The sequence below is a fragment of the Lemur catta genome, chromosome 8 (genome assembly GCF_020740605.2).
Source record: "Lemur catta isolate mLemCat1 chromosome 8, mLemCat1.pri, whole genome shotgun sequence".
NCBI lineage: Eukaryota > Metazoa > Chordata > Mammalia > Primates > Lemuridae > Lemur > Lemur catta.
The window spans coordinates 54,820,191-54,848,059 of NC_059135.1; the positions used below are offsets into that span (position 1 = coordinate 54,820,191).

General features: G+C 34.7%; 1 protein-coding gene across 3 annotated transcripts in view; it reads left to right on the top strand.

Annotated features, from left to right (window-relative positions):
• TLK1 (tousled like kinase 1) overlaps window positions 1-27,869 on the top strand; it is a 141,009-nt gene that overhangs the window by 20,461 nt on the left and 92,679 nt on the right. For all 3 annotated transcript variants that reach the window (XM_045558713.1, XM_045558715.1, XM_045558714.1), the window contains one exon: window positions 15,655-15,773. In XM_045558713.1, coding sequence (XP_045414669.1) covers window positions 15,655-15,773 — 119 coding nt within the window. The remainder of the gene's footprint in view (window positions 1-15,654; window positions 15,774-27,869) is intronic.

Consider the following 27,869-nt stretch of genomic DNA (forward strand, 5'->3'; position numbering starts at 1 on the left):
ATTTTCTAGTTTTTATTGTTTCCCTTCTTCAGCTTTCTTTGGGTTTAATTTGCTGTTCTTTTTCTAGACTTTTGTGACAAATGCTTAGCTCTTACATTTTCAGCTCCCCTACCCAGTATGTGTATTAATATTTGAGGCTATAAGGTTCTGGAAGTATGGGTTTAGTGTCCTCCCTCAAGCTTTTTTGCCTTTTTAAAAATCAAGGTGTTATTTATATAACACATAGTTAACTATTTTAAAGTGTATAATTCAGTGGCATTCTTCCCCAAGTTTTGATATGTGTATGTACATTTATGTATATGTGTATGTATGTGTGTGTATATTTTAGTTCAAAACATTCTATAATTTCCATGATTTCTTCTTTGATCCATGAGTTATTTAGAAGTATATTGACCGGGCATGGTGGCTCATGCCTGTAATCCTAGCACTCTGAGAAGCCGAGGCAGGTGGATGGCTTGAGGTCAGGAGTTCGAGACCAGCCTGAGCAAGAGCGAGACCCCATCTCTACTAAAAATAGAAAAAAATTATCTGTCCAACTAAAAATATATATAGAAAAAATTAGCTGGGCATGGTGGCGCATGCCTGTAGTCCCGGCTACTCGGGAGGCTGAGGCAGGAGGATTGCTTGAGCCCAGGAGTTTGAGGTTGCTGTGAGCTAGGCAGACGCCACAGCACTCTAGCCTGGGTAACAAAGTGAGACTCTGTCTCAAAAAAAAGAAAGAAAAAAGAAAAAATAGAAGTATATTGATTAATTTTCAAACATACAGATTTTTTTTCTATATGTCTTTTTGTTGCCCATTTGTAATTTGAGTCTCCTGTAGTAAGAATTAGATCAGATTTATTCAATTTGTGAATTTTGAGATGCCTGAAAGTATTCATTTATTCATTCAAGAAGTACTGGTAGTCTAACATGGGCTGGGCACTCTTTTAGCCACCTTGGTATTTTGGTGAATAATTAACACCGAAAATATTCCTGTTCTATTGGATCTTACATTCTAGTGAGAGGAGTTATGCTGGCTGACGGATACAGCTGCAGATTTAGAGTGACTTTGTCTGCCATGGAGTTTGAAAACTACAAAGAATAAACTTGTCTTGACAGTGGAAGATGTGTGAAATTAACTTACCTGGGTACTCTATAACCTCCAATAGCAGGGCAGTCACTAGTTCTTGCCTCTGGTACCTCACTAGTGATCGAGTGTTTTGTCAGCCTGACTTGGAGTGCTCTTAGCAGGCTGAATGTGCTTCAGGTACTTTGTCAGGTGTCCCAAAGGCCACCACCTGACATTTAGAGATTTGCTGGGACTCACGGAACTTAGCATGTAGTTGTACCCACAGCTGAGATTGTATTACAGTGACATAGTAAGGTTACACAGCCAAATCATAGGGGAAAAAGGCATAGGTGGAGTCTTGAGGAATCCACGTGCAGGCTTACTTATGTTTTTTCCCCTCACCAGAGAGGTCACACAGAGCTTACTCTTCTCTTAGCAGTGAAATGCAGCAGCATGTGTGTGATGTGTCTGCCCAGGGAAGCCCATCAAAGACTCTGTGCACAAGGTTTTTTGGGCAGCAATATTTCGCAGCATGTACCAAAATTCCCAGAAGGACGCAGGTGTTCACCATATACTGTATTACAGTTGATCCTTGAACAACATGGGGTGTTAGGGACAGCAATCCCTTGAGCATTCGAAAATCCAGGTATAACTTTTGATTCCTCTAAAACACTCCCAAAACTAATAGCCTAACATTGATCGGAAGCGTTGCCAATAATGTGAACAGTCAATTAACACATATTTTGTATATTGTGTATTATATGCTGTATTCTTAAAGTAAGCTAGAGAAAAAATGTTAAAATCATAAGGAAGAGAAAATACATTTATAGTTCTGTACTATATTTGCCAGTAATGTAAATTTGTATTGTCTGTTTACAAGATGAATCATCTGTCTGAAATGGTGGGCAGCTGCTGCTGCAGACGTCAATCGGCATATCAAGCAAATCAACCTTTTCTTGTAATGTCATAACTTTGCTTCTTGGGAGCATTTCCAACATTGCTAGTGGCACTTTGTATGGGTCCCCTGGTGTTATTCAAGGTTTACATTATTGTACTAAACACAGTGAAAAATATGTGGGAATCACAAGAGATCACTTTTTACTGTGATATGGAGAGATGAACTGCTAATGCTCATGTGGAGATGATGAGGGTCACGTGGCATTTTACATGGATACTCACAACACTCGAGTTCACCATAATAGCAAACAGGAGGTGGCTATGTAATTATTACAGTAGTACGGTATGTACTATAGTTAATTTTATGCAGTTATGATTTAATACTGTATCTTTATATTTACATTTCTCTTGACTGTTGCCATGTACAGTGTATTTGTGTGGGTAAGTTTTGGTAAATTTTAACTTTTAAAATTTGTATGTATTTTTTGGTATTAAATGATAAACTAAACTAGTATCTACATATATTTTATGCATTCATGACATACCGTTTTCTTAATTTTTTTAATATTTCTAGGCTATGTGGTTCATCTGAGAGTTTTTTCAAATTATTGCAAATCTCCAAGAAAAATTTCCAATATATTGAAAAAAATCTGTGTATAAGTGGATCCTTGCAATTCAGACCTGTGTTGTTGAAAGGTCAGCTGACTTTACATAAACAGTCTAGGCGCTGTGAAACCACCCTTATTACTTAGGGAAAGGAATTTCTTTGCTGGGTGGCCTTTCTAAAGATAGCCTCAGGCCTGCTATGTTAACTCTTTCTGTACTGGTACCTATTGACTCTGGATGGAGATTGTGGGATGGGCCTAGAGAGAGATAAATACTACTTATATTACATATCTTTCCCACCACGCTTTGGGAATCATTGTTTTAAGGAAATATTCCTAAATTCAGGTAAAACATGTCAGGTACAAAGATGTTTGTTACAGCACTGTTTTGTTTTTTTTTTTTTTTTTGAGACAGAGTCTTGCTCTGTTGCCCGGGCTAGAGTGAGTGCCATGGCGTCAGCCTAGCTCACAGCAACCTCAAACTCCTGGGTTCAAGCGATCCTACTGCCTCAGCCTTCCGAGTAGCTGGGACTACAGGCATGTGCCACCATGCCTGGCTAATTTTTTCTATATATATTTTTAGTTGGCCAGATAATTTCTTTCTATTTTTTTAGTAGAGACGGGGGTCTCACTCTTGCTGAGACTGGTCTCGAACTCCTGACCTCAAGCGATCCACCCGCCTCGGCCTCTCAGAGTGCTAGGATTACAGGCGTGAGCCACCGCGCCTGGCCTTTAGCACTGTTTTTAATAGCCAGAAATTAGAAATCACTTGAAACACCAGAGGTAGGGGCATAATTAAATATTTATTACTATAAATTTATTTAATAGAATGTTAGGTAACCATGAAAATAATATTTATGAAAACATAATGTGGAAATTGCTTTTGTGTAATTGGAGAAAGATAGGATGCAAAATAGTAATCAGCGTGGAATTTGGACAGTAGTAATGACTGCTAGACCATTTTCCTAATTTTGAAATTTGTGAATGCTCTTAAAACACAAATTCCCTCACCAAAATTTAGAAAAATATAAAAAGTTGTTAAGGGAAAACTTGTTAGGTTTTGTTACGGACCTTTTCAAAAATTTATTGAAGTATGTTCAGGGATGGTGAACCAGGAGTTTGAGACTAGCCTGAGCAAGAGTGAGATCCCATGTCTACAAAAAAACAGAAAAATAAGCCAAGTGTGGTGGCACATGCCTGTAGTCCCAGCTACTCGGGAGGCCAAGGCAGGATGATCACTTGAGCCCAGGAGTTTGAGGTTGCAGTGAGCTATGATCCCACTGCACTTTACCCCAGGTAACAGAGTGAGAACCTGTCTCAAAAAAAAAAAAAAAAAAAAAAAAAGTTTATTGACGTAAATATGACAATGGACTATAGTGTACCCATCTCATAGCTTTGACAACTATCAGTTTTAACAGTTTGTGTTTGTTTTAGGCTTTTAATCTTATAAAACAGCTATTTATAAAGAAATGTAATAAATTTCATTAAAACATAACTACACTCCATTATAATATTAGGGTACTAGTGTTAACATGGCAATGAACTTGTACGAATATGTAAATTTATAATTTATCTGAAGCTTGTTTTGTATGGCAAAGAACTGCTATTGCCATTTTCATCAATAACATTATTGGGTTTATTTGGGGGAAATATTTTTCAAAAATAAAACTTTTTGATGGGGGGGTGTTAGCATAACTTTATGAGTTTCTGGATATATGACTGTCGATAAGGAAAAACAAACCCAAACTGAGAATTGGATGTATGGAGGTTTTGTGAAAGTTCTTCGTTTTCAGTAGTATTTCAGTAAATAACAAATTTATCATGTCATGAACTTTCAGGGTTTTATGCAAAATGGTTGCAATTGTAAATGTGAAAACATCGTTGAATGCCAGGATTTATACTACTGGATCCTATATACAGGATTTGGGTGATTTATACTACTGTAAAAAGTGTCATCTTAATTGTTGGAAAGAAATGCAAAAAAAAGAGTGGAGGAAAATAAACCAGAATGTGGACATTGGTTATCTTTGAGTATAGGACTATGGGTGGGATTTTTTTTTGGCTCTGAGTTTTTGCATTTTTTTTTTTTCTTTACCACGGGTACATGATCAAGGATAAAAAGGGATAGAAGTGAAATGCCTTCTTTCTTTTTAGAAAAATACACATCTTTTTGTTCATAAGGCAATTAAATCGGTATTGGGAAAGAAATAGTAAATCAGAAAGTTATTAGAATTGAAAGAAATTTTGGTATAAGTCAGTATTTTTAAATGACTGTATAGACTTGCCAGAAGACTGTGGTATAAATTTGAGGGCCAACCAGGCATATGACTATGCATCTGCCACTCTGTTTTGGCAGCTTTTAGATTAATATACAAATAAATGATGTATGAGAATAGTGTGACCCATAATTTCTTTGAATCACTGAATACTGTCCAAAAATGGCAGTTATAATGATTTGTGAAGAAACTAGGGGATTGATTATACATAGGCGATTCTGGTCATTGAGTATTAGGTTGAACCATATGAATCTATTTTATAGATAAAAAATAATTGGATATCTGTAACTTCATAAAATCATAATTTTTCATCTTTCATTCAAATTGAGTTACTTAGCTTGTACTATATATTTATCTAAAGTTACAGGTTGGTGTTTCCATTAAGATTGCAAGTAATAGAAATAATTAAAATTTTGAAATTTTGTTTTTTGATGATCTAGTCATTGGAAATGTGTCTCTATAGAAACGTTATGATCTTAATATTTGGTTTATGTGCTAACTTATGTATTTGGATCCTAAAGTTGGCATTCTCTAGAGTCTTACAGCAATTTAAAATTGGGAGTGATGGTTAAAGATTGTTTTTATTTTCATCAGGCAGGATAATTTGTGTTAATCGTGTCTATGTGGACATGAAGAACACGTAGGGTTCCTAAGCAGAATATTCTGTTTTATCAGAAATCCTGTGGATGAAAGTTTATTCTTTTCTTCTTCTTCTTTTTTTTTTTTTTTTTGAGACAGAGTCTCACTTTTGTTACCCGGGCTAGAGTGAGTGCTGTGGCGTCAGCCTAGCTCACAGCAACCTCAAACTCCTGGGCTTAAGCGATCCTACTGCCTCAGCCTCCCGAGTAGCTGGGACTACAGGCATGCGCCACCATGCCCAGCTAATTTTTTCTATATATGGTTTTAGTTGTCCAGATAATTTTTATTTCTATTTTTAGTAGACAGGGTCTCGCTCAGGCTGGTCTCGAACTCCTTACCTCGAGCGATCTACCCGCCTCAGCCTCCCAGAGGGCTAGGATTACAGGTGTGAGCCACCGCGCCTGGCCTTTTCTTCTTCTTTGAAGGTTTAGGTTAGACAAGTAGAAAGTGAGTAAATTGGAATACTCTATTGTCTGCTAATATGATCTTTCTATTGCTTTCTCTTCTCACATAATTTACTTGGCTTGCAATTTTGGGCAAGTTGCTTATTTTTCTCAGACTTAATAATATTAAGTAAAATTATTGAGACTATATAGTTCAGGAACCTGCCAATAGCTTACATGTATTTTCTCGTTTAATTCACCCTGTGAGTTAACCCTGTGACCTACCTGTGAACAACTCTATGAGGGAGACTGTTACTACAAGGATTTTACAATGAGGAGGTCATTAAGTGGCAGAGCTGGGATTTGCACTCAGGCAGTCTGACCAGAAAGCTGATGTTCTTAACCCTACAGCTAGCTATATTGTTACGCAAATGTCCACAGAAATCCATTTTAGGGGTCTTGTGAGAATATGGTAGAGATGATGTTGATAAAATAATGGTTATATTGAAATCACTGTAAGAACATTTAGAATATTTTACCCTTGTTTATTATAACACATTGTTTTGGGTTGTGCTTTAATATGTAGATAGTTTTCAGCTTAGACTACTTCCTTTCTGGTTCAAGACTTACTTCCCTGCTGTAAATGGATTGTAAGAAATAAAAACTGTTTTGTGGCCCTTCTTTTACCCTGCATTATTAGGATAGAAGACTAGGCCAAGAAGGAGTACTGTGGGGCAGTAAGTCATCACTGTCATTTTTAAGGTACACGTTAAGTGGTTATTTCGGAGGTGTGGGTTTTGGGAGACGGGAGTGTTGGTACTTTTTGCTTTTATATTTCTGTATTGTTATTTCAACAAGTACCTATTACTTAGGGGAAAAAGGCATGAAATTAAAGAAGATTCTTGGGTAATTAGTACTTAGGTTAGAGACAGGATACCAGTTGACTTTCTAGTAGTGAGGAGGTCAGGTTTTACCAAATTCCTGTTTTGGGGCTTTCCTGGAGAACATTCTTTCTTCCTGCAGGATCAAGTGCACGCTCTGTCTCTGGTTTTCTCTCTGCATCATTCTCTGCTATGCATGTATGCATATGCACCCCCCCACATTCTTCTTCTGGACCCTCCTTTTGGGACAGATACTTAGTAGAGTGGATGTAAGCTGTATCACAATACACAGAGTGAAAGTTTAAGGCTAGAGGAAGAGGAGCTTGGTTAGTTATGTTACTACATTAACATAAAGAAATTAGGCATGGGAGTATATGCCATTCTCCTTAGCAGGAACTTCTAACCCCAGGGCAAAAGCTGGAAGGTGGCTTATATCATATATATTATATTAATACATGCTAATATTTATTGAGCACTTGTATTTTAGGATACACGTGTCCAATGCTTTCTAAGTGGCAGGTATCATTCAAAATCCTTCATGTAAACTTATTTTACTTTAAAAACTCTATAAGGTATGTACTTTTATTATCTCCACTTATACATAAGGAAGCTGAAATATGGAGAGGTTAAGGAATTTGGCCAAACTTGTGCAACTTTTCTATCTGTGTCTCAGTGTTTGTTTTTTTCTTTTTTATGAAAGAAAAATTAGTTGCCGGACATTATTTTCTGTTACTAAGAGTAAAATTGTAATTAAATTACTCTTGTTTTCTAAGGTCATGACAGTATAGAGAAGCAGAAACTATATGCTTTACCTCTGATGCAAGCTGTACCTCCTTATATGAATAATTTGGTCTCAGTTTATCTGAATTTTTTGCTGTAAGGATTACAACAAAAGTGTGATTCTATTAATAGATCAGACTGGTCTTCTCTTCACCACAGGTTTGTATAATTGAACATGTGGACTAGATTTTGGGGCCTAGCTTTCTATGCTTATTCTTTTTGCAGGGGAGAGAAAGAGAGAGAGAGTCAGTGAGTGTGTATGTGTTTATGTGTATATGTAAACTATATATATTTGTATGTGTAGATGAATAGATAGATATGGCTCAGAAATAGTTTAGTGAGACAGAATAAAGTACAAAACAGACCCATATTTGTATGGAATATGGTAGATGACCAGAGATATATTTCAAATCAGTGGGGAAAGGTTGAATTAGTGAGAAATTATGATATACTCCTTTGGAAAAAATTCTAGATATACACATTTAAATTGTAAATGGATTATATTCTAAATGATAATATCCAAAATCATTAGAACAATATAGGAAATGTTTTTATTAAATTCGTGTGAGAGAAGCGTTGTTAGAAAATAAAGAAATTGGGCTGGTTTTGTGATAGCTCATTTGACATGTTCTTTTAACTGCCCCCAAATTAGAATATTTGGTTTTAAAATAGGGAATCAAACTGTGTAATGGAATGGAATGTAGTCAACAAAAATAATAGCTATGTTTGTTAAATATATGATATAAAATACTGTCAATGAATATAGGTATGTTCTATTTATTAACCATGTTAAAATGGATGTTACAAGGTAAGAATCAGAAGTAGTTCTAGAGTGTTATAAACAGTGTAGACTCCCTGAATTCTGTTTGTTTTCTATACTTTCAAGAGTGTTAAAAAACTAATGAAAAGGAATGATTTAAATTGACTATTTTATCTTCTGAAATAATTTCTTAACTTTATCATGGTGTTTCTGTTTTAATAAAAGTGTTCTCTGCCTTATCAGGTATAATATGAAAAGTATTAATAGAAGAAAAACCGGCTGTTCTGTATAAATCAGCTTATCAGATGTGATATGAAAGTAACAAAATCTGTGATGATTTAAAATATGTTCAGAATTCAGGAAGTTTCAAATTTAAAACTGAGGCGATGGCTCAGCAAGCAGTTGTATCTACTACTAGAAAGGTCTTAGTGAACAAACTCTTTTTTTTTTACTTTTTGGTAGCTGGTATTAACATTTTAAAAGCATACTTTTGAAGTATATTTTGATTTTTTTTTTTTTTTTTTTTTTTTTGAGACAGAGTCTCGCTCTGTTGCCCTGGCTAGAGTGCTATGGCGTCAGCCTGGCTCACAGCAACCTCAAATTCCTGGGCTCAAGCGATCCTACTGCCTCAGCCTCCCAAGCTGGGACTACAGGCATGCGCCACCATGCCCGGCTAATTTTTTCTATATATATTTTTAGTTGTCCAGATAATTTCTTTCTATTTTTAGTAGAGATGGGGTCTCGCTCTTGCTCAGGCTGGTCTCGAGCTCCTGACCTCGAGCGATCCGCCCACCTCGGCCTCCCAGAGTGCTAGGATTATAGGCGTGAGCCACGGCGCCCAGCCTGATTTTGTTTTGACTGTCAAGGAAGATGAAGACCTAAGGCAACTAAAAAAATTATATAATGAAAAATGATTCCTTATCATAAGTAAAGGTGGTATAACTACAAAATAATGTTGACTAGCCAGAACTAATATGTCCAAATATATCATCCTTGCTACCTTTCTGTACTTCTATAATAGCTAACATTTATTGAGTGAGTGTGTGTGTATGTGTGAAAGACAGGGAGAGAGAGAAAATATTCTATTAGAATGGGGTATAACAAACTGCTTTAAGGGATCAAATCGTGTCCTTTATGTTTCCCTAAAATTTTCTTCACCATATAGTATGTGATTGATACCTAATTTGAGTAGTGACATCCCTTGTAATATATTTTATGTGAAATTTTAGATTTACATTTGTAAATTTTGGAAACAGTTTAGTAATAGTAGCATAATTAGAAGACAGGTAGTTGTATTTTGAAATGAGGTATTCTTTAAGAATGGTTATAGTCTTTATAGTGGCTTTTATAATTTCTTTTTCAAAAGTATAAACATTTGTTATATAATAAAGCATTTAATGAATTATGGTGAAATTACATTTTCCTCAGAGAATTCCACCTCTTGTAATTAAAGACTGGATTTTTTGGTGTGTGTCAGAAATGACAGTTTGAGTCCATAGAAGATCGAAATCTTTGAAATGTGCTTTGTAGAACAGGAGTCAGCAGACTACTTATTTTTATGTTTTTACATGGTTAAAAAAAATCAAAGGAAGAATAATGCTTGTGACATGGGGAACTCAAATTTTTGTGTCCATAAAAAAAGTCTAATTGGAACACAGCTGCTTTTGCATTACAGTGGCAGAGCTGAGTTGTTGTGACAGAAACCATATATGGCATTCTTATCACCTTGAACTGCTGATTGGTGCACTACAAATTTCAATGCTGCAGTTATAACTTGAGAGTATTTTGAGTGCCCCATCTATTGCCAGTCTGCAGTATTTATTTATTTATTACCACTGCCTATTCATCATGTCAAAACAAGAAAAGAAGAGAAAAATGGACTTTCAGTGGCATGCTTTTAAGGTGTAGTGGAGTGTGAGTTATTTTGTTATTGAATTAGATAGCAAAACATTGTTCTTATTATTCAGTGACATGCTAGCTGTGATAGAAGAACACAGTGTACATTGAAATTACCAGACTAATCATGTACCACAATATGTACAACTCTCAGGAAAGCAACAGTCAGAAAAACTAGAAAACTTAAAATGGAATATCTCATCACAGCCTTATTTCTGCATAAAAATAAAAATGAAAATGAGGCTTCCACTGAAATTTGTTTCCAAGTGGCTTGTTTGCCAAGCAAGGAAAGCCATTTACTGATGTTGAGTTAATTAAATTGTGTTTGATTGCAGCAGTCAAAAAAATTATGTTCAGAGAAAAGAACCTTGTTTTAGACTATAAGCTTTCTGGCAAGAACAGTTGATTTAAGAGTTGAAGACATTTGAACCAACATCAATAGTCAATTAAAAAACAAGGCATATGATTTAGAGTAGTTTTCTTTGGCTCTTGATAAACCAGCAGATGTTATTGATAGTACTCAGTTGTTGTTTATTCAAGGAACCAGTGCCAAATTTGAAGTTGCAGAAAAATTAGCCTCTGTGAAGAACGACTACAGGCAAGAATATTTTCAAAGTTGAGAAAAACGCTAAGTACAATCTGAAGTGGAATCTGCTAAGATGTGTTGTAACTGATAGTAAGAAAATATGTATAGAGCAGAAAAAGGCTTAGTTGGACTAATTTACAAAGCTTGTAAAAATGTAAGGAGTTCAAAGCCTGTGTTATTTGTTGTGTTATCTGTAGGTACTTTGCAGAAAATATTTGAATCTGTTAATATCATGTGTGTTGTTGAATCAGTACTGTCAACTGTGAAGTCATTCACTGTTATGGATGTAACTAACATCAGCTACTTAAGTTTTTGTTAGAAGTAGCGGCTGAATATCCTGACTGGTGTGGCAGTGGTAGTGTTTTAATTGAGCAAAAGGCTGAGGCTGAAACTTTTCTGAACAAAGAGGGACTTCCCTCAACCATTATTAATCAGTTACTGATTAGCTTTGGAAATTAGCTTTTTCTGCAGACTTGATAATGTTTTAAAATGAATTTAACAACAACAAAAATACCAGGCAAAATAGTACTTATGTGAAACTTAGATTGCACTAAAGTCATTTCAATAGCAACCGATGTTTGAATCCCAAATAATGTCAAGCTAATAACTCTGTATACTTCTTACGCTGTCAGAAAAGTTATGTCTTCATTCCCACATGCATTTGCAAGGATGTATTTTCCATTCTCAAACTTTAGTTCCAACAGCATCTTTCAGACATTGATGCAAATACAAAGAAAATTTCCATATATCAAAACTCATTTAATTATGTAGTTGAGAAACTTCTACCTAACCTTCAGTTGGAAGTGATTAATTTGCAATGTAATAACATACTAAAAAAGAAAATATCAAAAGAATATAATAGAATTATATAACTGCCTTCTGAGTAATGAATATGCTCTATTACAATCATGTTTATGTGGGTTGATATCAATATTTGGCAGTACCTATTTCTGTTAAAAGACATTTTCAGAGATAAATACATAAAATCTCATTACAGATCAGCATCAATAGATAAGTATTTGTAACAGATTTTGATGATATGGAAGCCCCAATTAAGTAAGGTGTTATTCCCTCAAAAAGGATTCTATTCTTTTCTTTAGCAGACTTATAAAATAGTTTATTCAGTTATTATACCTTGAATTTTGTCAGAAGTTTGTAGGAATTTTTTCTCTTGTTACATAAATGTCTACACGATTTTTTTCCTATTTGCCTACAAAGACAAAAATAGTTATGATTGGACCTTTTACAGAGAAAGTTACAGATCCCTGTTCTACAGCAGGGCTTCTCATATGTGAATTTCACATGTAGTAATTACCTGAGGATCTTGTTAAGATGCAGAATCTGATTTGGTAGGTCTGGAGGGATCCATGATTTTGCATTTCTCATAAGCATCCTAATTGATATAGTTGCTGCTGGACCATGGGCTACATTTTGAGTAGCAAGTTTCTGCTATTCAAGATTAACATTTGTTAAGTATCTGTTATGTGCCAGGAATTATACCATGGTCTCTTGCATATATTGCTTCTTTAAATGTCTTAAAAATTTGTTAGAAGGTATTAAGGATTAAGGAATCCTTGTTGATGCCTCTAGTAAGAGTTTTTGTTTAGAAACTTGTTTGTTCTTGGGTGCATAGCTTCCTCTAAGACCTCTTGGAGGAGGATTGGGGTCCTAGAAGAAGGTATATGTCTGAGAAAAACAATGAAAAATAAAATAACACAATATTATTAGCTGGTTCGGGTCAAAGTAGGGCCCGATGTCCTCATTTTCCCTGCAGAATTCCAGTGTGGCATTTACCAGTTACCAAGCCGAAGAGTGGGCATAATATATAGCACATATATGCTTTACAAATATTTTCTTCTCATCTCTTGTATTTTCACTTTATAACCATGTCTTTTGAATTAGCAAAATTTTAAACTTTTGATGAAGTCCAATTTATTGATTTTTAAATATTTTTTAAATTATTTTTTTAAAATTGTAAAATGTACATAAGAGAAAATTTACCATTTTAACCATTTTTAGGTGTATAGTTTAGTGACATTAAGTACATTCACATTGTTGTGCTGCCACTGCCACTATTCATCTCTAGAACTTTTCTATCTTTCCCAACTGAAATGCTGTATCCATTAAACAGTGATTCCCTATTCTACCACAGCCCCTTATTCTCCAGCAACCACCTTTTGTGACTAGCTTACTTTACTTAGCATCTTCAAGCTTTTCCATATTGTAGCATGCACTGAAATTTTATTCATTTTTAAGGTTGAATATTCCATTGTGTGTATATATCACATTTTATCCATGTCCATTTGGATTGCTTCCACCTTTTGGCTGTTGGGAATAATGCTGCTGTGAACATGTTTGTACAAATATCTTTTTGAGTTTCTGCTTTCATTTCTGTTGGTTCTATATTGAGAAGTGGAATTGCTGGATCATGTGGTAATTCCGTGTTTCATTTTTTTAGGAACCTTCATACTGTTTTCCATAGCAGCTGCACTGGTTTACATTCCCACTACCAATGCACAAGGGTTCCAATTTCTCCATCCTCACGAGCACTTTTTTTTTTTTTTTTGAGACAGAGTCTCGCTCTGTTGCCTGGGTTAGAGTGCCATGGTGTCAGCCTATAGCTCACAGCAACCTCAAACTCCTGGGCTCAAGCAATCCTCCTGCCTCAGCCTCCCGAGTAGCTGGGACTACAGGTGTATGCCACCATGCCTGGCTAATTTTTTCTGTATATATTTTTAGTTGTCCATATAATTTCTTTCTATTTTTTTAGTAGAGACAGGGTCTCGGTCTTGCTCAGGCTGGTCTCGAACTCCTGAGCTCAAACGATCCACCCGCCTTGGCCTCCCAGAGTGCTAGGATTACAGGCATGAGCCACCACGCCCAGTCTTATTTTTGGTTTTTTGATAACAATCAGTCTGATGGGTGTGAAGTGGTATTTCATTATTTTGATTAGCATTTCCCTAATTAATGTTGTTGAGCATCTTCTCATGTGCTTATTAGCCATTTCTGTATCTTCTTTGGGGCAATTTCTATTCAAGTCTTTTGCTCATTTTTAAATTAGGGTATTGTTTTGTTGTTGAGTTGTAGTTCTTTATATATTCCAGATATCAATCTTTTCAGATATATGATTTTCAGATATTTTCTTTTTCCATTGTGTGGGTTGCCATTTTACTCTGTTGATTGTGATGAAGTTTTTAATTTTGGTGCCCATCTTGAGACATGGCAGACCTGGCATGTAAGAGGTGTTTGATTTGAGAACAGTAAGTTTGAAGCCACAGTTAGTCTGGAATGAGAATGGAAGGATTGGCTATTGGCCATGGATTGACTCTTGGGGGATATTCATAGTTAAAAGAGAACAAGGGGGGAAACAAAAGGTATGGTTGAATTGTGAGAACTAGAATTGTATATTTTTGTTTCATTTCCCCCCCCAATAAAGGAATAGTACAGAGTTTCTGATATAATGGCAGGATCAGGGAAAAAAATTGGACACATTGGTGATACTAAGGATGATGTGGTTATAAATCACCAGTTTATGGGAAGAATTAAATGATAATATTAATAGCATGAAATTTAAGCTAAGGTGGATTTTTTAAAAAAGACATAAATGAGGGCAGAGAGGCAAGGAGGGAGAAGGTGCCAGAGAGATGGTGTACATGTCAATGAAAGACCTCTTGGATATCAAGAAGGAATGGCATAAAAAAAGCAAGAGTTAGAGGCTTTAGCTTTTTAGAGGGAGATTTTTTCTGAGATGGAAGGAGGAGGGCACAGGGAAAGGTATATTCAGATACAGGGATGCAAATAAACGTGGAAGGGTGGTCACTACCATCCAGTCCTCTTTGCAGAGAGGATGAAAGGTAAGAAAGGGAACTTTAAAAGATAAGATCTATAGGAATAATTGTTAACTTTTAGGAAAAGAATGTCATGGTGTGTACAAGGGGGCTAATATAGTTTGAAAATGTTCTCCAAATCATTTTGGATTCTGATAATATCTTCTTTGCTACCTTTGAGAGTCACTAATTTTTGTCACTTCTAGGATTTTTTCAGTAGGGGAATTACCAGACATAGATAAAAGAATTTTTAAGAATTTAATTGAACTTCAGTTAGAATTTGTGGTGCTTTCAGTCTGCATAGTAACAATTATATTAGGGTGCTAAATTTTCCCCCCTTCATTCTTCAGGTGATTATTTAATAGTAGGTGTTACTTTAGCGATCTGTTTGATAAATGTGTGTGTTCCATCTACCCAATGGAAACTTAAAACTAAAACTATCGACTGTACAAAAAAATCTCCAGGGATGTGACAATAATAAAACAATTCTTCCCAGAATACTAATTCTTCCCAGAATGACTAAATGTAGTTAGTCATTAGGTGTACATAAACAAAATAATTAAGTGGTAATACCACTTAATATAAAAATTTTGTATAAGTGTAGAGCCAGGAGATTTACACTGTGAGAAATAGTATTGTTCAGACTCTGGACCCATGGTCCATTAATAGCATATGAAATTTAATAGCTTTTAACCAGTGTTTTTTTTCTAAATGGACTAGAATAGACAGAAAATAGATACTGTAAAGTATTTTTTGCTGCAGTGTAGTAATGTTAAGTATTCTCTGAAACTTTTAAATATATGTATGTATATATCTGTGTACTGAATTGGATGGAAAATACATTTCTTTCCATGAGTTGCAGTCAGAAGTGTTAGAAATCCATTGTAGGATATTTTGATAAATGTGTGGAGATGTTAAAAAAATTAAGTCTCTTAATTTTATCTGTGTGTAGCATTCATTCATAAATTTTTATTGACATCTCAACTAACCACATACACAGTCTTTGTTATATATAAATATGCATACATGCACACATACACACATATATTTTTTTTAATTTTTTTTTTCCTTAATAGGTGCAATGGATGAGCTTCATAGTCTGGATCCAAGAAGGCAAGAGTTATTGGAAGCTAGATTTACTGGAGTTGCAAGTGGGAGCACTGGGAGTACTGGCAGTTGCAGTGTTGGAGCTAAAGTGAGCAAAATTTTAATCTTTATTTGACAATTTTTCTTCGTATTAAATGGTCTAAAATATATTTTGTAAAGGATCCGTACATATGTGCTTAATAGCAAATTATTACTTATTATAACTTCGTAATGTGTAGAAAAAGTAAAATCGGTGTTTATAAACTTGACTTCTAATATAGAATACCATGTTTCAGGGGTATTATGTTATAATACAACATAATACATTTTAGGGATAAACAGGAGTTTGGTAGATTCTACTGCGTATCTCCCATTATATAATTTCTTACCCTTCCTGTCCTTATTACCCATATTCCTATCTGTATATCTAATCCACTGCTTCTGGCTGCTGCATTAAACTTAATAGTGTATCTGTTAGGCCTACCAGTGATCTACACAGGTTGCCTTCAGCTCCCCACTACCTCATGCTGCAATGAGTATTCTTGTACTTGTTCTCCTATGGACTTTCGTGAGCATTTATTTAATATGTATTCCCAAGAGCGTAATTGCTACGTCATAGGGTATGTGTGGACTTAAACTGAATAAATAGTGCACAATTGCTATTCAGAACAGTTGTACTAATCTGCACATTCAGCAGAGTGCATGAGTATTTCTGTATCCTCATGTCCCAGAAACACTTGGCAGCATCCACATTTCTCATTTTTGATAGTCTAATGAGTATGAAATATCTCATTGTTTCACTTGTACCATCAGTTATTTTGAGCATTTCTTCATATGCTTGTTAGGTTTTGGGGAGTCTCTTATAAATTATTCTAATCCTTTGTCTGTTTTTCTATTAGTATTATTTCTTTTTTGAGCTAATTTTCCCATGTTCCCAGTCTTGTTGATTTCATTTATTGCAAGTAACTCCTCCCATTTTGTCATATTTTTATTAACTTTGTTCATGGTATCCATCATTGAGCAGGAGTTACATGAGTACATTGTACATTGAACTCTTTAAATTTGTTGTAATCAAACTCACTGATTTTTTTGCCTTATGCCTCTTGGTTTTGAGTAACTCTTGGTATACTAAGAAAAATAAGCATCACCATTAACCATCTGGGTCAAATAGACCCTTTTTCTATTTTTCTATTTGTAATTATTTTACTGCTAATTTATAGAAATAGGAAAACAACTTTATTAGAAATTTTAATATGAATTACATAGTACACCTCTTGGTATCAAGTAAATTTTGGTTTACAGACATCATAAAAGATGAAAGAATACTGTGATATGTCCTTCGAGCATAATGAGATTGTCCAGGTTCTTATTGCAGAATATTATGTAATGAAGTCCTTCAGTTGAATGACTGATGAAAATACTGTTTCCTTTTTTCCTTAGAAATATATTCAATTAAATGATTCTTGAATGAATTTGAGAAAATTTATTTAGGATTATGTTATCTGATGACTGAGATTTCACTTAAATGGTCAGTGTCACTATCATCAGTTTTAAAAGAGTCTAGACAGGCTGTTATCTATCTCTTTGTATTTATTTTTTGATTTTTCTAATAATCATAAGATGTCCTCCTCTGTCATTTTCTTTTCTTGGCCGTTGTGGGTTGAAAATGAAAATTTCTGAATTCTCAGATGGAGTCAGGGAAAGCTAAGATTAGATTATAAAGATGATATCTCTTGTCTTTTATATATTCTTGAAAGATGATACAGTACTTGAAAAATGATGCAAGGCAAGAAGAAAACTGAAAGATGGTGATTTATTTCACTATTTCCTCATCCTTTTAGGTCATTAAATCTGTATTTTTCTTTTGCTGTCATAACAAATTGCCACGGACTTAGGTGTTTAAAACAATGTAAATTTGTTATCTTATAGTTTTGTAGGTCAGAAGTCTGACACTGGTTTCATGGGATAAAATCAAGGTGCCTACTGGGCTGTAATCCTTTCTGGAGGCTCTAGGGGAAGCTGTTTTTCCTTGCCTTTTTCAGTTTCTAGAGGCTGCCACATTCCTTGGCTTGGTTGTTCCTTCATTTTCAAAGCTAGCAACATCTCATCTCCTGGACCCTTCCTCCCAGGTCTTATCTCCCTCTGACAATGTCCTGGAAAGATTGAGTTTCTACTTTTAAGTACTCATGTGATTAGATTGTGGTAACCATGGATCTGTTTTCTAGTCTTTTAGTTTAGCTTTTTAGGAATGCCATCTAAATAGAGTACGTGTTGTAATGTGTAGCCTTTTGAGTCTGGCTTGTTTTAACCTAGTATAATGTATTCATTTGAGATTGATCCATATTGTTGGATGTTACCAATGGTTTGACTCTTTTTATTGCTAAATAGTATTTCATTATACGAATATACCATACTTCTTTTTAGTGCATTTTCTACGTGAGGAACATTTGAGTTGTTTCCAATGTTTTGATAATTAGGAGCAAAACTACTGTAAACATTTGTGTATTCCTTCCTCTTAGATTCAGAAATTGCTTACATGGTATAAATACCACCGCCCCAAAATATAGAACATTTCCATCCCTCAAAAAAGTTTTCTCCTGCCCCTTTCTGGTCAGTTCCCACTTTTCAAACCCTATTCCTCAACCATAATCTAATTTCTCTTACTATAGGTTAGTTTTGCCTGTGTTTAGATTCCATATACAGTAATTGGAATCATACAGTATATTCTTTTGTATCTGCTTTCCTTCATTTAACATAATATTTTTGAGATCAATCAATGTTGTTGCTGTTTTAGTAGTTCATTCCTTTTGTCGCTGAATAGTATTCTGCTGTATGGATATACCAGGATTTGTTACCCATTTGTAGAATGATACTTGGATGTTTTTAGTTTTGCTTGTTGTGAATAAGATTGCTGTAAACATTTTTGGACAAATGTTTTGGTGGACATATATTTTCATTTCTCTTGGGAAAATACTTAAGGGAGTAGTGTAGATGTATGTCTAATTTGATTAGAAACTGCCAGATTTCCAAAGTATTTGTACCAGCTTATACTCCAACCAGCAGTGTATAAGAATTTTTTTTTTCTTTTGAGACAACATCTTGCTCTGTTGGCCATAGTAGACTGCAGTGGTGTCATCGTAGCTCATTGCAACCTTAAACTCCTGGAGTCAAGTGATCCTCCTACCCCCAGCCTCCCAAGTAGCTGGGACTAAAGTTGCACGCCACCACACCTGGCCAATTTTTTAAAATAAAGTTTTTGTAGAGATGAGATTTCACTGTGTTGCCCAGGCTGGTTTTGATCTTTTGGCTTCAAGTGACCCTCCTGCCTCAGACCCTCAAAGTGCTGGGATGACAGATGTGAGCCACTGTGCCTAGCTGTGTATAAGAATTTTAATTTTTCCACATCCTTACCAACATTCAGTCTTGTGATTCTTTTTCATTTTGGTTATTTTAGCGGATGCGAAGTAGTATCAGCCCATTTATTTTAACTTTTCTTGTTTCCTAATTAATGCTGTCCATCTAAGAACCACTTTAGCTGTGTTCCACAGATGTTGATAGGTGCTATTTTTGTTATTCTGATATATATATTTCATAATTACCCTTCTTTTTAACACAAGGGCTATTAATATGTGATATTCTGAGCTATCCTGTTATAGATTTTCAGTTTATTGCATTATAGATGGAAAATATAATTTTTATGACATGATCTCTGGATATGCCCTATTTTATAAACATTTCATATCTAATAGCTCTTAATTGTATTTGTTCAGATCTTAGCTTCTTATATTGTGAACTTGATCTTTTTGTAAGAGAGATGTATTAAAATCTTTTATCTGTGATTGTTGGTTTATGTATTTCTGCTTGCTTTTTATCAGTTTTTGCTTGAAATATTTTGAGGCCATATTTTTATATGCATATATCTTCTTGTTCTGTTCCTTTCATGACTGTATAATATTTATTGTTTCCTTTAGCTTTCTTTTGGTTCATATTTGTCTTAGACATGTTTTTCTATTCTTTTATTTTTTAGTTTTTAAGTGTGCTTTTGTAGACATGTGCCACTTTTTTTTCATAGAATATGAGTGTTTTATCTCTTAAATGGTGAGATTTGTTATTTTTCTGCCTTGGTTCTACACCATGCTTGGCCCAAATTGTCACTTTTGAGATCTTTTATCAGTCATTGTTTTCAGACATAAGATATTTCTGGCTCACTTTGTACTTTGTATAATGAATGTGAGCAGACATTCGACAAGGATTTCTGCTTCATTTTAATGAAGAATGGTACTTAGGAACCAAGATCTTGGCGCAAGCTTATATAGTAGTCTCTTATAAGAATGCCAGCTAATACAGCATCAGAAAAATCACCATTTGATATCCCCCAGATAATTATTAAGGCAAGGACCATCAATGGATGCTAAAACCGTTTAGTAAAATGTTTTGAAAAACAGTATATTTACAAGGTTTCAGTGTTTCACCCAATAAATTAGTTATTAATTACAAAACAGAAGTGTGTCTTTTAAATGGACACCATTGGTCACCACTATGATAAACAAAGTCAGACTTTTTCTTGGCATTGTTACAGAGAATCTGACATGTGAATCCTAATTTGATACACAAATCACCTCTAGTTTTAATGCTTGAAATGTTTGGTTTGAATTTACTCATGAGAAAATACTCCTGGGACATTCTGCTGAACAACTGGCCTGGACTCATCAAAGTATTCAGTGTCATGAAAAACAAGGGAAGGCAAATGGGATTGTTCTAGATTGGATGAGACTTAAAGAGATGTAGCAGCCAAACATAGTGTGTGAACTTATGAATCCTGATTTGCTCCTAGATTGGGGAAAAAAACAGTTGTTAAGGGCATTTTTGTGACAGTAGGAAATTTGAGTGTGAATGTATACTGGATGATGATACTAAATTAATGATTACATCTTTGTTGGTTTCACTCTTTAATCTTTTGAGTAAGTTTTTAGGATTTAATTTATCTATAGAAAAAAATAGAGTAGTGTGTTTGCTAAAAAAAAAAGTAAGCACAGTCAACAGAGATACTGTACATAGAACTTTTTTGTTTTGTTTTGTTTTGTTTCTACTTTTATTATTTTTAATTGACACATAATTGTACATGTTTATGGGGTACAGTGTGATGTTACAATACACATATATATAGTGTGCAATGATCAAATCAGGGTTATTAGTATATCCATCACCTCAAATGTTCATGATTTCTTTGTGTTGGGAACATTCAAAATCTACTCTTCTGGGTATTTGAAAATATACAATAAATTGTTAATTATGGTCGCTGTATAGTACTACAGAACACTAGGACTTATTCCTCCTGTCTCACTGCACTTTTGTATCTGTTAACCAACATTTGGCTAGCCTCCTCTTCCCTCTACCATTCCCCACTATTCTACTCTCTGCTTATATGAGATCAACTTTTTTAGCTTCTACATATGAATGAAAATATGCCATAGTTATCTTTCTATACCTGACTTACTTCATTTAACATAATGTCCTCCAAGCTCATCCATGTTGCCATGAATGAGATAATTTTGTTCTTTTTTATGGGTAAATAGTATTCCATTGTGCACACATACCACATTTTCTTTATCCATTCACCTGTTGGTAGGCACTTAAGTTGATTCCGTATCTTGGCTATTGTGAATAGTGCTGCAGTAAACATGGGAGTGCAGATATCTCTTCAATATACAGATCTCCTTTTCTTTGGATATAGGCCCAGTAGTAGGATTGCTGGATCATATAGTAGTTATGTTTTTATTTTTTTGTGGAACCTTCATATTGTTTTCCATAATGATTATACTCATTTACATTCTCATCAGTGGTGGTTGAGTTCCCATTCTCTTCATCCTCATTAATATTTGTTATTTTTTGTCTTTTTGATGGTAGCCATTCTAACGGGGGCGAGATGATATAGCATATGATTTTGATTTGCATTTCCCTGATGATTAGTTAGTTATATCGAGCATTTTCATATGCCTCTTGGCCATTGGCATGTCTTCTTTTGAGAGATGTCTATTTAGCTCATTTGCCCATTTTCAAACTGGATTATTTGTGGGGTTTTTTGCTGTTGAGCTGTTTGAGTTCCTTATAAATTCCAGATATTAGTTCCTTGTTGGGTGAATAGTTTGCACATTTTCTCCCATTCTGCAGGTTGTCTCTTCACTTTGTGGTTGTTTCCTTTGCTGTCAAATAGCTTTTTAGTTTGATATTGATTTGTTTATTTATGTTTTTGTTGCCTGTACTGTTGAAGTCTTGTCCATAAAATCTTTGCCCAGAACAATGTCCTGAAGTAGGTTTTCCCTAAGTTTTCTTCTTGTAGTTTCATAGTTTGGGGTCTTATAATCCATTTTTTTTTGAGACAGGGTCTCTCTCTGTCACCCAGGCTAGGGTGCAGTGGTGTCATCATAGCTCACTGCAACCTCGAACTCCTCGGCTTAAGCAGTCTTCCTGCCTCAGCCTCCCAAGTAGTTGGGACTATAGGCGTGCACCTCCACGCCTGGCTAATTTTTCTGTTTTTTGTAGAGACAGGGTCTCTCTTGCTCAGGCTGGTCTTAAACTCCTGAGCTCAAGTAGTCCTCCTGCCTTGGCCTCCCAAAGTGCTAGGATTACAGGGATAAGCCACCATGCCCAGGTGATCCATTTTGAATTGAATTTTGTATATGGTGAGATTTAGGGGTCTAATTTCATTTTTCTGCATATGGATATTCAATTTTCCCAGCACCATTTATTGAAGAGACTGCCCCTTCCCAAATGAATGTTCCTGGTGCCTCTGTCAAAAATCTGTTGGTTATAAATAATGTGGATTTATTTCTGGATTCTTTGTTCCATTGGCCTATGTGTCTTGTTTTATGCCAGTATCCTGCTGTTTGGGTTACTATAGCTTTGTAGTATATTTTAAAGTCCAGTAGTGTGATGCCTCCGGCTTTGTTCTTTTTGTTCAGTATTGCTTTGGCTAATTGGGGGTCTTTTTTGGTTTTATATGAATTTTAAGGTTGTTTTTTCTATTTCTGTGAAGAATGTCATTGGTATTTTGATACAGGGATTGCACTGAGTCTGTAGGTCACTTGGTAGTACGTCATTTTCACAATATTAATTCTTCTGTGAACATGAGATATCTTTCCATTTTTTTGTGTGTGTCTTCTTCTGTTTCTTTCATCAGTATTTTATAGTTTTCCTGTAGAGGTCTTTCACCTTGCTTAAATTTATTCCTAGGGTTTTTTTTTTTTTTTTTTGTAGCTATTGTAAATGGGGTTACTTTCTTGATTTCTTTTTCTGCTAGTTCATTGTTGGTGTATAGAAACACTGCTGATTTTTGTGTGTTGATTTTGTATAAGCTTTACCAAATTCATTTATCAGTTCTAACAGTTTTTTGGTGAAGCTTTTAGGGTATTCTGTAATATAAAATCATGTCGTCTGCTGTACATAGAACTTATAAATTACTACAGTTGAGTGTAGAAGGAGGAATATAAAGAAATGTAATGCAGCGAAAGTAAGGGAGGGAGAAAGAGTAAAAAAGAAAATATTTTATTTTTATCTGCTATTATATAAGATGGAAGAAATAAAGCCAGGTATATATTATCACAATAAATGAGAATCTATCTATAGGCTGTTAACAAAAACCATTCCTAAAAAAAAGATTAAAAATACCTGGAAAGAAAATACTTCAGATAGTCACAGAGAAAAATAAAGTACAATTAAATATAAATTTGAGATCAGTTTTTTCCCCAACTGTGAGAATCTTCTAAAGACTTGCCATTGCATTTAAAATAAAATTCAGTGTCTTCACTGTGCCCTTACAAGACCTTCTGATGTAGCCCTAGACTAATTGCACTACTCTACTAATAACTGCCTCATTGCAACATCCATGCTTGTTTATTTGCCAGTTGCCTCAAACACACTTCTCCCTCAGTTCGTTCAATTTTCACCCCTTCAGAGAGACCTTCTCTTACTCTTCTGTGTAAGATGATAACCTATGTCACTCTAACCTTTTCTTCACCTTTTTTTAATATTAGAACTTAATTGGATTCTTACATAATGCTAAATATTTATATGTTTGTTTATTGTCTGTTTTCATTCTGGTAATAGAAACTTCAAGAGAGGATAGACTTAAGTCTGTTTTTTCACTGCCATATCCCTAGCATCTACAGCAGTACCAAGGCCCTCAATAAGTATTTTTGAATTCTTGAATGAATAGCACAGAAAGCATTCTTCAAAGGCAGAAACCTCAAATGGTACAAATTTAGATATTTTTTAGAGACTAATGATCTACAAAGGATATATGACAATTATAAATTTTTACATATCAAACAGTTCTATAAATATGTGGTGAATTTATTAAAATTAAAATATAGTTAGAGTGAGGGATTTAGTGTAATTTTTTAAGATTTGGACTTCAAATATATATAAACGAACTAGGCTACACAGGTTTTGCATAATATAATTGATAAGCTTGATTTGATGGATACACACACATACACACAATCCTCATTATTCAGAGATTTCATATTTGGAATTGACATACTTGCGAAGAATTATTTGTAACCTCAAAATTAGTGTTCTTCAGTGCTTTTGCAATCATTCAAGGGCCAGTGCATGTGCAGAGTGGTAAAAAATATGAGTGGCCTGAGGCTCAGCAAAGAGACATTCTGTCTTGTTTCAGCTTTCGTACTATAAACAAGTGTTCTTTTCTTGGTCTACTTAGTGCCATGTTTTCCACATTTTTGTGCTTTTTAATGATGGTTTTACTGTTTAAAATGATCCCCAATCCTAGTGCTAAAGGGTTATCTACTGTTCCGAAGTATAAGAAAGCTGTGATATGCCTTACAGAGAAAATATGGATATTGATAAGTTTTGTTCAGGCATGAGTTATAGTGCTGTTGGCCATGCACTAAATGTTAATGAATCAACAATATATATAATAAAGTATCTTATTATAAGGTGTCTTAATGTAATAAGGTGTGTTTAAACAGAAACACACATAAAACAAGTTTATGTGTTGATCTGTTGATGAAAATGTGACCAGAGGCTCGCAGGAACCTAACGCTATATTTCCCCTAGGAGCAGTGATTCAATATTTGCTAATTCGGTGTTCATAGCACATAAGAATCAACTGTAGAGACAACTTTCATTCTATCATACACCACTTCTTTTGTTTTACCACAAGCCTACTTCACTTGTTTATTTTACTTGCCAGACCCTTATGGCATATGAATTTGTGGTTCTGTTGTAAGGTTACAGATAGAAGGAAAGGTAAATGTTATAAACTATAATGATATAAAGTTACTTTGTAGCTGCCTTGTTGGCAGAAGAAGCTAAATATAAGGATATAGTCTTACTTTGCATAGTGAGGAGTCATTATATACAGTTTGAATTTAAAGAATTTTTTTTAAAGTTATCTACATTTTGACTTGGAAATTTCTCCAAGATATATATTAAGAGAAAATACAATGCAAGACAGTCTGTATTTTTTATTTTGACTAAGAAGGGAGGAACCAAAGAATATACATTTAATTTGTTTGTGTGGACAGAGACTCTAGAAAGATAATAAGAAGCAAAGATAAGTAGCAGCCTGTGTGCATTGCCTATTCAAAAATTCATTAAAAACAATTTTTTAAAAAGTCATTGCCTCTGAATAGTGGGACTGGTGTGGGAAGGAGAAATTGATCTTTCTGTAATGATTGAAACTTTTCCTATGTGCCTGTGTTGCTTTCATATTTTTAAAAAATGTCTCATGGGTGTTTGCAAAAAAAAAAAAAAAAGCTATTCTTTGTGTATGTGTGTGCTTGCAGTTGTACATACTGTATATTTGAATGTTTGTATAAATGGTTACTATATTTTTTCAAGCCTTTTTTTTCCTCCAGTAATTTGCACTTTTATAATCTTTTTGTTTTGAGATGTAATGTACATACCATCATATCGACCCATTTGAAGTATGTAATGGTTTTTAGTGTATTCACAAGGTTATGCAACCATCACCACTATCAAATTCTAAAACACTTTTATTACCCCAAAACTGAAACCCACAAACATTAGCAGCAACTCCTCTGCTCCCCTACCCTATACTCTAGCTCCTGGCAACCACTGGTTTCCTTTCTTGCTCTTTGGATCTGCCTATTCTGGATATTTCATACAAATGGAATTCTACAATATGTGGCATTTTGTGTCTGGCTTTTTTCTCTTAGCACAATGTTTTCATGATTCATGATTGTTGTAGTATATATCAGTACTTACTCCTTTTTATGGTTTAATATTCCATTATATGGATATGCTACATTTTGTTTATCCATTTGTGAATTGGTGGACATTGGGGTTGTTCCCATTTTTTGACATAAATGTTAGGAACTGTTATGAACACTCTGTTAGAAATTTTTGTGTAGACATGTTTTAGTTTCCTTAGGTATATAGTTAGGAGTGGAATTTCTGATTCTTACGATAACTCTGTTTAATGTTTTGAGGAACTGCCAAACTTCTCCAAAATAGCTATACGATTTTATATTCCCATCAGCAATGCATAAGGGTTGCAGCTTCTCCACATCCTTGCCAATGCTTGTTATTGTCTTTTTTATTACAGCCTGTTTTAGTCTGTTTTCTGTTATGATAACAGAATACCTGAAACTGGGTAATTTATAAAAAGAAGAGGTTTATTTCACTCACAATTCTGCAGGCTGGGAATTTCAAGGGCATGGACTTGGCTTCTGGTTAGGGCTTTTATGCTGCCTCATAACATGGCAGAAAAGGTCAAAAGGGAAGCAAACATGTGAAGAGGGACGAAAGAGGAAGAACCTTGCTTTATAACAACCTACTCTTTTGTGAACTAATCTAGTCTTGCCAGAGTGAGAACTCACTAGGGTGAGAGAGTAGCATGAAGCCATTCATGAGGCATCTGCGTCATGATTCAAATACCTCCCACTAGGCCCCACCTCCCAGTACTGCCACACTGGAGACCAAATTTCAACATTAGTTTTGATGGGGACAAACAAACCATATCCAAACCATAGCATAGCCATTCTGAATGGTGTGTGCAGTGGTATCTCGTGTTTTCAGTTTGTATTTCCCTTATGTTGATAATGTTCCCTAAAGTGATAATGTTGAGCATCTTTTTATGTGCTTATTTACTATTCTTATATCTTCTTTGGTGAAGTGTCTGTTCAAATCTTTTGCCCATTTTTAAATTGGGCATTTAATCTTGAGTTACAAGGTTTCTTCATACTTTAGTGGGTACTAGACTCTTGTCGGATACATGATTTGCAGATTTTTCTCTCATTCTGTGGGTGTCACATCTAAGAAACTATTGCCTAATCCAAAGTCACGTAGATATATACCTTTGTTTCCTTTTTAGGTCTTAGATCCATTCTGAGTTAATTTTCATATATGGTAAGAGGGAGTCCAAATTCATTTCTTTGGCATTTGGATATCCAGTTCTTTTGCCACCGTTTGTTGAAAACACTGTTCTTTCCCCATTGAATTGTCTTATAACCTTGGTCAAAAATTAATTGACCATAAATGTATGGGCTTATTTCTGGACTGTCAAGTTGATTCCACTGAGTTATTTGTCTATCTTTATACCATACTACACTGTGTTGATTAATGTAGCTTTGTAATGAGTTCTGAAAGTAAGAGTGTATATCCTCCAACTCTGTTCTTTTTCAAGATTATTTTGGCTATTCTGGGTCCCTTGCATTTAAATATGACTTTTAGGATCACCTTATCACTTTCTGCAAAAAAGTCAGCTGGGATTTTGGTAAGAATTGCAGTGAATGTCTAGGTTAATTTGGGGAGTATTGCTATCTTGGTAATATTTATCTTCCAGTGCATAAACATAAATGTCTTTACATTTATTTAGATCTTTATTTTCTTTCAGTGATGTTTTATAGTTTTTAGTGTACAAGTCTTCCATTTGTTTTGTTATATTTATTCCTAAGAATAAAATATTCTTTTTGATGGTATTATAAATGGAATTGTTTTCTTAATTTCATTTCACATTGCTCGTTGCTATTATAAAGACATCTAGTTGATCTTTTTGTATTGATCTTGTGTCCTGCAGTCTTGGTGGACTTGTTTATTAGCTCTGATAGTTTTGTTGTTGTTGTTGTTGGTATTCCTTAGTATTTTCTATATGTAAGATCCTGTCATCTGCCAAAAGAGATAGTTTTACTTCTTCCTTTGTAACCAGTATACCTTTTAT